Source organism: Hibiscus syriacus, unplaced genomic scaffold (genome assembly GCF_006381635.1).
Source record: "Hibiscus syriacus cultivar Baekdansim isolate YM2019G1 unplaced genomic scaffold, ASM638163v2 tig00112243_pilon, whole genome shotgun sequence".
In the NCBI taxonomy this organism is placed as follows: domain Eukaryota; kingdom Viridiplantae; phylum Streptophyta; class Magnoliopsida; order Malvales; family Malvaceae; genus Hibiscus; species Hibiscus syriacus.
Window position 1 is genome coordinate 219,197 of NW_024063280.1, and position 13,208 is coordinate 232,404.

At 34.4% G+C, this 13,208-nt stretch overlaps 1 protein-coding gene across 1 annotated transcript; it reads left to right on the plus strand.

Moving 5' to 3' along the window:
• The first annotated feature begins 9,682 nt into the window (after positions 1-9,682).
• LOC120176408 lies at positions 9,683-10,447 on the plus strand. The gene is made up of 2 exons (XM_039182834.1): positions 9,683-10,027; positions 10,114-10,447. The coding sequence occupies exons 1-2, from the start codon at positions 9,806-9,808 to the stop codon at positions 10,306-10,308; spliced, it is 417 nt and encodes a 138-aa protein (XP_039038765.1). The 5' UTR covers positions 9,683-9,805; the 3' UTR covers positions 10,309-10,447.
• Positions 10,448-13,208: the final 2,761 nt, after the last annotated feature.

Sequence of the window (13,208 nt, forward strand, 5' to 3'; positions counted from 1 at the left end):
ACAAAAATTTTAATTGCCAATTCACCCCCCTCTTGGCCGATTTCGTCAATCGATTAACTCAACAATTGGCATCAGAGCCTAACTCATTTGAAGGTTTTATCGCCTCTTGAGTCGATTCGGGAAGAGTTATATCGATTATTAAAGTCATCAATGGCCTCCGCTTCCAACTTCGACTCCGGTCTTGATTCGATGCCCGTCAACAAGCCTCCTTTCTTCAATGGAGCTAATTACGCCTATTGGAAGAATAGAATGATGTACTTCATTCAAGCAAGTGACATGGGAGCATGGAATGCCGTAGAAGAAGGATACATCAAGCCTATCACTCATCCAAGGTTGTGGAGTGAAGGAGAGACAAGAATGTTCCAGCTCAACTCCAAAGCCATCCATATTATTTTTTGTGCTCTTGGACCAGATGAATACGGAAGAGTTTCATCGTGTACAACCGCCAAAGAAATATGGGACAAGCTTCAAGTCACACATGAAGGTACATATGAGGTAAAGAAATCAAAAATTAGTATTCTAACGCATAGCTATGAAAATTTCAGGATGAAACCAAATGAAGACATCAAAGCTATGACAGATAGATTTTCAACGATTGTCAATGGTCTCAAATCATATGGAGAGATCATCTCAAATGAAAAGCTTGTGAGGAAGTTAGTCTACTCCCTCCCAAAATCATGGCAATCAAAGAAGACGGCAATCATCGAGTCTAAGGACCTATCGTCCTTAACTCTTGAAGAACTTATCGGTTCACTCCTCACTCATGAGATGATGCTCGAAGATGAGGTGGACCTTGATAAAGTTGAAGAGACACCAAAGGAAAAGGAGAAGAAGAAAAATATTGGAGTGGCTCTCAAATCCACAAAAGATGAGAGTGATTCTAATAATGATGATGATGACGAGGAAATGGCATTGTTTGCCAAACGGTTCAGAAAAATGATGAGACCTTACCAAGGAAGAAAATTCAAACGAAACGAATGCCTCAAAAATGAACCAAAAGAGAAGGACCCAATCATTTGCTATGAATGCAAAAAGCCGGGGCATGTCAAATATGATTGCCCACAATTGAAGAAAAATGGTCAATCAAAGAATAAGCACAAGGCTCATGTGGCTACATGGAGCGATGAAGAAGGTTCCGATGAAGAGGAACAAGAAGTAGCAAACTTGTGCTTGATGGCATTCGGGGAAGATTCTAAGGTAACCTCTAACTCATCCGATTTTGATGATTTATCTTATGATGAATTATTTGAGGAATACAATGGGTTGGCTTCGGATTATGAGAAATTGTTTTTAAAATATAAAAATGATGTTTCAAAATTGAAAAATGAAAACAAACTCATATCCAAAACCAACAACGATCTTGAAAGTAAAATCAAAGATTTGCAAATCAAACTAGAAGAGTTTGAAAAGAAAAATTTAGATTTGCAAAATTTACTTTCAAAGATCAATGATGATCATCAAAAGAAAATTGATGATCTTAAAACTTCTTTTGATAAAGTTGGAACAAAATATTTTGAAAAAGGTGGAAATTCAAAATCCAACTTTGTTAGAAAAAGTTTTAGAAACTACAATCATAGAGGTCCCAAAGAACCTCTAATGGAAAAATCATTAGAAGTATGTGGGTTCCTAAAGAACTCATTACTACTGAAGATAAAAATATCCTACACAAATGGATACCTAAGGGGACTAGGATTTTGGAAACTAATGAATATGGACCCAAAAGAATTTGGGTACCAAAAATCAAAAATTAATCTATGTCTGTATGGAAAGGAGCATTGCTACAAGGCACGGGAAACAAATTCAAATTCATGGTACCTTGATAGTGGATGCTCAAGACATATGACCGGAGACAAAAGCCTGTTCATTGAGCTTAACGCCAAAAATGGAGGAGAAGTGACTTTTGGAGACAATTCAAAAGGTCACATTGAAGGTATTGGTACAATAGGTAATACCTCTTCCATACAAATTAAGAATGTTTTATATGTGAATGGATTAAAGCATAATCTATTGAGTATTAGTCAATTATGCGATAAAGGATTCAATGTCTTATTTGAAATTAATGGTTGTAAAGTAATTGACATTGCATCTAATCGGATTATGCTTGTTGGTCATAGAATAGGAAACATTTACATGGTGCATTTAGATTCTATTGATATGACTAATTTATGCCTAGTTGCTAAGGATGAGCATGATAGTTGGTTATGGCATAGGAGACTAGGTCATTCTAGTATGAGTGTTTTGCAACGGTTAATTCAAGGAGACTTAGTAAGAGGGTTGCCTAAGCTTAAATTTGATAATGATAAAATCTGTGATGCTTGTGCTAAAGGAAAACAAAAACGAGTTTCTTTTAAATCTATTAATGATGTATCAACTAGTAGAGTATTACAATTGATCCATTTAGATCTTTTTGGGCCAACTAGAACTACTAGCTTGGGAGGAAAACAATATGCATTTGTCTTGGTAGATGATTATTCTAGATACACTTGGGTTCTATTCTTAAGTACTAAAGATGAAGCATTAGAAAATTTCATCACATTTTCAAAATAATCCAAAATGAAAAAGGTTACTCTATCACTAGTGTTAGAAGTGATCATGGAACTGAATTTGAAAATCTTGGATTTATTGAGTTTTGTAATTCTAATGGTATTAGCCATAATTTTTCAGCACCTAGAACCCCTCAACAAAATGGAGTTGTTGAGAGGAAAAATCGAACTTTAGAAGAAATGGCTAGAACCATGCTTTGTGAAAATAATTTGCCAAAATATTTTTGGGCGGAAGCCACAAATACCGCTTGTTATGTTGTAAATCGAGTAATGATTAGGCCAATTTTAAAGAAAACTCCATATGAAATTCTCAAAAATAAAAGCCTAACATTAGTTATTTTCATCCTTTGGATGTAAATGTTTTGTTTTAAACAACGGTAAAGAAAATCTTGGCAAATTTGATGCTAAAAGTGATTAAGGAATTTTTCTGGGTTATTCCTTAAATTCTAAAGCTTATCGTGTATTTAATAAAAGAACTTTAGTTGTAGAAGAGTCTATACATGTTGTTTTCGATGATAATCCCCTTCCGAGGAAGGATTCTTCTGTTAATGATGATGTAGGTATTGTACAAGCAAATGACGTTAGACATGACGTTAGAGAATCATCATCAAAGGAAGAAACAAAAGATGAGGAAACTCATGATCCCCTCGAGAATCCAACCATTGAAGAAAGGGAAGTATCTTTTCCAAGAGAGTACAACTATGTCAAGGATGGTGAAATTATATGTGATCCATCAAAAGGGGTAACTACTCGTTCTTCTCTTAGAAATATCTGTAATTATGTTGCATTTATTTCATGCATAGAGCCTAAGAACATCAAAGAAGCATTAAAAGATGAACATTGGATTATGGCTATGCAAGAAGAATTAAATCAATTTGAGAGAAGTAAAGTATGGACATTAGTTGAAAGGCCTAGTAATAAATCTACTGTAGGTACTAGATGGGTTTTTAGAAATAAACTTGATGAAAGTGGTAATATAGTGAGGAACAAGGCTAGACTTGTTGCTCAAGGATATACTCAAGAAGAAGGCATAGACTATGATGAAACATACGCTCCCGTAGCTAGGATGGAAGCAATTAGAATGTTATTGGCATTTGCATGTTTCAATGAATTTAAATTATATCAAATGGATGTTAAAAGTGCATTTTTAAATGGTTTTATAAAAGAAGAAGTGTACGTGGAACAACCTCCAGGTTTGAAGATTCAAATTTTCCGGATCATGTTTTAAAATTGACAAAAGCTCTTTATGGTTTAAAACAAGCTCCTAGAGCTTGGTATGAAAGATTGTCAAATTTTTAATTGAAAAAGATTTTTTAAAAGGAAAGGTTGACACTACATTGTTTTTAAAGAGAAAAGGTAAAGATTTATTAGTAGTTCAAATTTATGTTGATGATATAATATTTGGTTCTACTAATGATGTTCTTTGCCAAGAATTTTCTAAGCTAATGCAAAGTGAGTTTGAGATGAGCATGATGGGGGAGCTCTCATTTTTCTTGGGACTCCAAATCAAGCAAAGAAAAGATGGCATCTTCATTAATCAAGCTAAGTACGTCAAAGATATGCTCAAGAAGTTTGGACTGGAAAATGGGAAACCTCATAACACTCCAATGAACTCTTCAACAAAGCTTGACTTAGATGAAGGAGGTAAATGTGTAGATGTTAAATTATATAGGTCAATGATTGGCTCTTTGCTTTATCTAACTGCAAGTAGACCGGACATTATGTTTAGTGTTTGCTTATGTGCTAGATTTCAATCATGTCCTAAGGAATCACATTTACTAGCTGTTAAGAGAATCTTTAGATACCTTAAGGACACTCCTAGTTTAGGACTTTGGTATCCTAGAGACTCTAGCTTTAGCTTGCATGCCTTTTCTGATGCGGATTATGGAGGATGCAAATTAGATAGGAAAAGCACCTCCGGTACTTGCCAATTCCTTGGAAATATGCTAATTTCTTGGTTTTCAAAGAAACAAAATTGTGTTGCATTATCTACCACTGAAGCGGAATACATTTCAGCCGGTAGTTGTTGTGCACAAGTTTTATGGATGAAACAACAACTTTTTGATTATGGAATTGAAGTAGGTACCATTCCTATCAAGTGTGACAATACTAGTGCTATTTGTCTCACTAAAAATCCCATCCAACACTCTAGAACTAAGCACATTGAAATAAGACATCACTTCATTAGAGACCATGTCACTAAGGAAGATGTAGTTCTAGAATTTATTGATACTTTGCACCAATTAGCGAATATCTTTACAAAACCCTTAGACAAGGAAAGATTTTGGACACTTAGGAGAGAATTAGGTTTGACCAACCTATCTTCACTTAGTGTTTAAAATAATTTTTAGCACTTTTAATAAATCTTGAAAAATGCTTATAATAATAATTTTTTGATTGCATTCTTGCTATTAGTTAGGGGGAGTTTGTGATTCTTAGTGAAAATTAATTTTATGTTCAAAAATCGATTAAAGATTAATTTAATTGTTTGAACATAATTAATTTTTGATATATGAGTTGCCAATACCACTAGAAAAGATTAATTTAGCATTTTGTGCTTAAAAAATCGGATTTTAGCATTTTGGTACAGAGGGAATCGATCCCCCCCCTGAGGGAATCGATTCCCCCTTTGAAGGGGAACCGATTCCCCCCATAGGGGAATCGATACCCCCCTGGGGTTCTGTTAAATCGGGCAGAACACTCCAAAAACCCCAAAATCCTCATTTTTTTTTCTTCTTCCGCCGTTTATCACCCTATAAGCACTCAAATCTTCATTCTTGCCTCAAATCATTGATTGTAATCGGAAATCACTTCAAATATCATCTCCTAAACTTGCAATCATCATTAAAATCGTGCAAACAACATCTAAATCCCCTCAATCTTCATCTTTCAAGGTAAATTTTTCTAAACTCTCTATTTCATTGATTTTGAACATAGGATTAGTTTTAATTAGTTCTAGGTTGAAATAGTGATCGGGCATTGATTATTTAGTGATTAGAAACTAGATGTTACAACTAATTTCATCAAAAATACAAGAATTTTTCAAAAATTTTTAAATTTTCGAAATAAAAAAAATTGTTATTTTTCAAATTATTGTGATTTGATTAAATTATGTTGTTGTTATGAAAAACTATACATATATTGTTTCTCAAAACCATATTTTTCAAAAGTTTTTCAAAAACTTTGCCCATTAGGATTGATTTAGAGAATCTTGAAATATTGAGGACTCATTTGAGTTTTGGGATTAATTGAATTGCATACATTTGTTTTTAAAATTGCAGGTTATCAATTCTATTCCGATTTCCTTCACCATGTCAAATCCTAAACGTCCTAGGTCTTCATCTAGTCGTTCTAGTCGTCAACCAAATCCTCCTCCTATTCCTCAAAATCCTATTCCAAATCTTGATCCTAACTTGACTATCCAAAATTCTTGTTTCAATCAACCGGGTCCTAAAGATTATCGTTATTGGTTTTACCAATATTTTGACTCGTATAAGATTAGGGAAGAACGTATCCCATCTCTTCAAACTATGGTTGATATTAACTTTAAATATCTCCCTATCTTGCACGAATGGAAATTTGATAAACTTTTCGAACTTGAACCCATTGTCTATCATCAACTTGTTCGTATCTTCTACTGTAATGTCGTTTGTATCAAAAATCGTGACAAAACCAAAACCATAGGAGTGCGTTCCTACCTCCTAGGTCAATATTTCCATCTTGATCCGGATTACATAGCCAATGCCTTAGGCTTTGACAATGAAGGTTTATCAAACGAAAAACAAGTTTTAGGCTCACGATATAAACGGAATGATAGTGCAAGTGTTTTAGATCTCCATGAGCGTTTCCTTCATCTCATGATCACTTGGTGGTTTCGACCATCCGGGGGTCGATATTCAACTCTTAGAGCTTTAGATCTTTGGTGGTTGCACTGTTTTTGAAAACAATATAAAAATAAACCTCTCCGAGATTATTTTTGCTGAAATTGTTGAAACCGTTAACCTAGTGCCAAATAAGAAACTCTGTTCTTCACTAGTTTACGGTTGTATCCTTAGTAATCTCTTTTTCTAAAGCTGAACTCCGAGTTGGTCTAGATGCCTCATTTCCTCTTAAGAAACAAATCAATCTTCTTTCTTTAACAAGAGCGGGATGGGTCAAAAATAAGGAAACCGGTGCATGGGTTCGATCTTCTACTCCGGGAGCTAGTTCTTCACAAGCTCCACCCGAAGCTGACGAAGATCCCGAATTTGAACAATTAATGAGGGATATTGATGAAGCTGAAGAAGAACCTGAACAACCCGAGGAGCACGCACAACAATCGACTCAAATGCCTCCATATTTTCAATCCTTTATGGAGACATTTGATTTCCGTTATGCTACAATGGATTCGCACTTTTCCTCTATAGAGTCTCATTTATCCACAATGGGAGCTCAACAATTAGAGATTCTTCAGGAGATGCGTGCAAACAATGAAGCAACCAATGCTCGTATTAATGAACTAACTCATGAAATGGCTGCTATGCGAGCCCGTTTTCCTCCTACCGATCCGGATGTTTGATTATGTGTTTAGTTTTAAGACTTTGAACTAAAAGAATATTGTTTCAACATTTTTGATATTTTGGATTGTTTGATTTTGTGGATTGTTGGATTTTGGATTTATGAATATGTTTTATTCATTTTTGCATCATCATTAGCAATATGACCAATTTTGCCATATCACATTATTTATGAATATTGATTTATGAAACTAATGGCTAATCTCTCTTTTGATTGTGATCTTAGCAGCTTAAGCTTATAATTAATAAATCAATTGGCTAAATGATTTCAAAACCTTGTTTTACAATGTCTTTTTGATTTAACAAAAAGGGGGAGAAGAATAGGTGTTAAATGATTTACATAATAAATTGAAGAAGTGTTAAAGTAAGGGGGAGTAATTTCAAAACTTGATTTCAAAAATCTTAAAATTACTAAAAATGTTTTGTTATATCAAAAAGGGGGAGATTGTTGAAACATTTTGATATTTCGATATAACAAATTAAGTTAAATGGATTTTAAGATTTTCCAAATGATTTTCTAAGTATATTCGATATAACTATTCGAATATCAAAACATTACTCCAAATATTTCAAAAATCATTTTTAATCCTTACTTAAGTGTAAAATTAAGTTTTAATCATAAAAAAATTTCAAAATAATCTTACAAAGTATTTTGAACCAATTCAAAGCCAAAAATTACAGATTGCTCAGAGGGAACCGATTCCCCCCCATAGGAGGAACCGATTCCCCCTAAATGGTTTTGGCCCCGAGATTTCCAGAATGCTCGGAGGGAACCGATTCCCTCCATAGGAGGAACCGATTCCCCCTAAACAGTTTTGCTCCGAGAATTCCAGTATGCTCGGAGGGAACCGATCCCCCCAAGGGGGTACCGATTCCCCCCTTGTACAACGGTCGAAATATTTGAATTTTACACTTAGGAACCGATTCCCTTCAAGGGGGAACCGATTCCCCCACGCTCCAAGCTGTTTTATTAAATGTTTTCACACTAAAACGGCTATAATATCTTCTCTAATCATCCCCAACGTTCAGAAGTGATCCAAGGTGTATTTAAGCAAGCTTAGAAGCCATTGATCAAAAACAAGAAACATCAAGCAATTAGAATCAAGAGAGAATCAAAGAGAAAGCATCAAACCTCAAGTTTGAGCATTTCAAGCCTATTTTCATTCAATATTCATTTTGCTTTCAAGAACACTTTTTATGCTCAATTGTATTCATCTTTGAGTGTTCTTTTCTTTGTTCTAGAATTGTGCAAACATCTTACCTTGTGAGGTTTTCTTGTAAGTTTGCAAATTTGTAATCTTCTCTTTGGGAAAAAGAGTGTTCTCAAGAGTTGGGGTATACTCTTGAGGGAATTGTAAGGTTATCTCTTTGGCCTCAAAAGAAAGAACAAATTAGTGAATTTGTTGGAAAATCCTTAGTGTGGATAGCTAAGGTAGTGGACGTAAACTTTATTTGAGAAAGTCGAACCACTGTAAATCGCTGTGCAATTACTTTCAATTTTCTGCAAAAGCTTCCACAAAAATTTTAATTGCCAATTCACCCCCCTCTTGGCCGATTTCGTCAATCGATTAACTCAACAAACATGATGAAACCGGAAAGAAAGAAAGGGTCATATACTGTTTAAACAAGAAATTCACTGACTGTGAGACCAGATATCCGCTAATTATGAAGGTCTGTTGTGCTTTAGTCTGGGCTACTCAAAGACTCAGACAATATACGTTGTACCATACTACGTGACTAATTTCTAAATTGGACCCATGGTAATTTAGTAATCAACCATTTATCCACTAATATGACCCGGTTTCTAAAGGGCCTTCATCATTTGAATGTGTTGAAAGTAATTTTCTCTAAAACAATTAAGGTCCTTAGCTACGTGAAGATTTTGAAGCTAATGCCAGCAGGGTTTTGAGGCAATAATCTTAAGGGAAAAAGACAACTTTTGATAGATAGAGGGTTAAAAATGTCATTTTCTACCAGAATACTATAGTTTTATGTTTTATTTAATGTTTGTATGAATTCATCATTCTATATCAACTTGACGTTATTTATTTAATCAAAAAATAGTTGTGAGTTTTAGTGGATAGAAGATCCACCCTAAGAGTACATCATTTTGATTCAATAATCTTGAAAAAAAAAGACAAAAGTTTAATAGATAAAAGGTTATTGATGTCATTTTACCCAGGTACCAGAGTATTATATGTTTTATTTGGTGTTATTATGAATTCATCATGCTTTAAATAAAAGGAATGGAGAATCGACAAAAAAATACAGATAATAGGGCATTAATGTAATTTTTATAATTTTTGTTGGGTCCAATAGATTTTTAATTTTTTTTGTTGTCCTCCGGTTCCTAGGTTTCGTCCTAACTAATCTAAACCAACTCAGGTTGCATACCTAGTTTCGGTGGGTGAGTCTCCCAACGAGAATTTTTTTTGCATACACAAGAACTTGAACTTGAAACATTGCTTAAGCGATATCAAATTGTTTACCACTTGAGTCAATTTCCATAGGTAGATTTTTAAATTTTATTTAATGGCCATGTGATTCATAATATGCTTTACTGTTTTCCCCCATAGAATAAGGCTGTATGACGTTATTATTATCGTATTACTCTGCAAATCTGTATATAAATAAGTGCATGGAAGCAGGTATGTAGCACAATAGAAGCAAATCAAAAACACAAGATTAGTTGAGAGCTAACAACAAATGGCTAATCCTTCTACTCCCACAAACGTCGTCCTTGGTAGTCGGAGTGGCGACACTTTAATGTTGGTCTCGTCCACCTATGAAGGTGTTCCTAACGTCATTAAGAGCCGTGCATCACCCTCTGAATTCCAGCTGGATACAGAGCTCAGTGTTATCGCATCTGTTGTGTATGCTATTGGAGATATAGCCACGTGGGTCGTTGTTTGGACGGCTAATGACGAAGTAAATCTCACTCGTTAATTATTTCTGTAATAATTGATTGTTGTAGCATATGTAGTAATAATTAGCTGATCATTTATGAATGACAGGTGGCCACTTCGATCCTTCCTGCTGGTACCCCTGTTGTCTGGAAAGATATCTGGAGCAAGCTTAAACGCGACGGTGCCGATGATTCGTACACCAACAGCTACGGTTGGGTATACAATTCAGCGGTAGAAATCAAATCAGATGGTGATTCTCAAACCTTAACCGCCACAATCTCTGTTTCTCCACCTTCAAATTAAGCTAGCTTTGCTTATTTACTCGTTGCGGCAATCTGTGGTGCGATGGTGAGGCTGTCAAAACATACCACTACTTGTTTACACCATGCACTTCTATTTAAATAAATTTGACAGCCACCAATAAAGGATTGCGTTTGAATCATGTGTGTTTAGTTTGTCTCTTTTGTAGTAATTTTAAATACCAGCATGTATCTCTTTACTTCAATAACATCGAGTTCTCAATCCTAAAATATAAGCAGTTAAAGTTTGTTATCCCGAAGCAAGGTTCTGAACATGCCCGTTTCTGAAATTTTGTTGGTCCTAGGGCGAACCCAAAAAACTAGGTCCTTATTCAGGAATTTAAGTTAGAATTTATATTTGTGTTTTCGAGCACGTTGTGTTTATCGCTATTACGGACATAACACATGAAATTGTGGTTACTGCAAGTATCGTGATTGTGAATTTTTAATAACATATGTTATTGTGGACATAATGATTGTGAATATCGCGGTTTCGGACGATGTTGTTATCACGGTTTCAGACGATATTGTTATCATTGTTGTGCTTACATATCATTATTTAAGTAATTGCTCCTAATAACAAGTGTTGAAAAAAATAAATTTTAAGGGCAACTCCATAATAACAAGTTTTTAAAAAATAGATCCGTAATAACAAATATTAAAAACAAATTTAAGAGTATGCTCATATTGCCTCTAATAAAAAATACTAAAAATTAGACTCATAATAATAAATAAATATTAGAAAAGAAATTAAATTTTAAAAGTATGTCTCTAAGCTCAGGGTTCAAAATTTTTATTATACATTATACTTGAGAAAAAAATAGTTTTATATTAGTTATAAGTCCAATTATTTTTAATACTTGTTATTAAGGGTTTAATTTTCTTTAATATTTAAGGTTAAGTCTTGAAAAAAAAATAAAAGTTTATGTATTAAAACCGACAAAAACTTATAGTTTAGCTATTAAATGTAGTTTATCCTAACTTCTAGTATAGAAGTTCTAATATAGAAGATTGTGGCGCTCAAGGTTTGAGCATCACCAGTTGAACTGATATATGCGTTTGAAATATAGGTCACACTGTCGCTGATGGGGTGTATATAATCGGCGTGGTGAGGTTGAATCTTTTTCCAGATATCTTCCCGAACAACAGGGCAACCAGCTGAAAGGATGTAGGTAGCCACCTATCATTCATAAATGAACTAATTACTACACATGCTACATAATCAAAAATAAATGGAATCGATTACTACGGTAATTAATAATATACGTAAGAAGTAAGATAATAATATTTACTCGATTATCAGCTGTCTAAAGAACGAACCAAGTGAGTAAATTTCCTATTGACAACTTTCGTTTTCGATGTCAAATAAAATTCCTTCTTTTCGGATAATAAATAAAGGAAAATTTGTAGCGTAGAGAAGTAGGGTCGAATCCACAAGGACTTGGAAAATTATAAACTTTTGTTCGGTTTGTTTACACCAGGCCTGAAAGTAATAAAAAGGAGGGTTTGGTAATGAGATATTTAAATAATAAAAGCGATTAAATAAATAAAAGCAATTTAAATAAAAATGAGAGAATAAAGTTTGTGAATAAATACGGTAAAAATAGACTCAAGCTTCGCTTTGACACAATTTCCTTCTAATCATCGAATAAGATTTTCTCTTCGGGATTCACGTCGGTTACTTTGTCTACGAGGGCAAACCCCGTGACTCTAACTTGTATACCGGATACCCAAGGCAATCTTTGATTCCGGCTTCGGGAATTGATTCTAACAACATCAATTGTCGTAGATCAATTTCCGTTTAAGTTCGTAGCGACCGACTCGGATTGTTGCTTCAATAACCGTCAATTCCGATCTCAAATCCCTCTTAGCGAATCTATCTCGCCAAGTGTGTTCCCAGGAAGTCGAATTGCTTTCTATAAGTTGAATCTTCCTCCCACACGTTTAATCGCAACAACCTCTTGACCAAAGTCAATCTTTGATTTTGAAAACTGTTTTGATTTTGAAAAATAAGCGCAGAGATTGAGAGAGAGATTCCGAAGATATTAAGGGCATGATTCAATTCTCCCGTTGGAATTGAGTCATCGCCTCAGCTCTCGGCTTATAAAAAATTAGCTAAGCATGACAAAAGTCATAATTAGCATTTTGAAAACAAAGCTTGAAAAATGAAAAGAACTTGAAAAGTAAAAAGAGAAAGTTTTTTATAAAAACTAGAGAGAAAAGAAAATTGTAATCCGATTGATGAGTTTAGGCTTACCCCAAGTGGGTATTTATATCCTCTCAAAGCCTAAAGGATAAACAAAGAAAATAAATAAAATAATCCTAAGATAATTGTTTTTGAAATTTAAAGTCAAACTTAAATTAGTCTCCTAATGCAACTCTGCTTGTCAATCTTCCAGAAGGCGTGCGGAGGAAGTCTTCTAGAAACCGTCGCTGACTGGACCTTCTAGAAACTGCCACGTCAGACCGCGTCGTGCCAGAGTCGTGCCCATGTCTATAGCCATGACCAAATAATAAAAAAATGCAGAATGCGCCCGTTTTGTCACTAATTCTGGAAAGTAAGGACCTATACGAAAACAAGCATAACACGACCAATTTAGCAGCAATAATTCCACAAAATTGAAGAAATAATGAGCAAAGATTAACGATTATGAACACTCATCACCTATAGCATACACAAAGGATCCGGAGTTATTGATCGATAGCTTCTTCTTGAATTCAACAGTTCCACCGCCGGTAACCACGTTGAGAGCGCCTTCATAGGTCGTTGAAGCCAACGTTCCTGTTAGAAAAATTACACATGCATTAATCCGAGAATGATATAGAAAAACAATAATGAATAAATATTATTATAAAATTAAAGGGAATGAAGGGATAAGAGATAGAATGAGTTTACTCTTATCT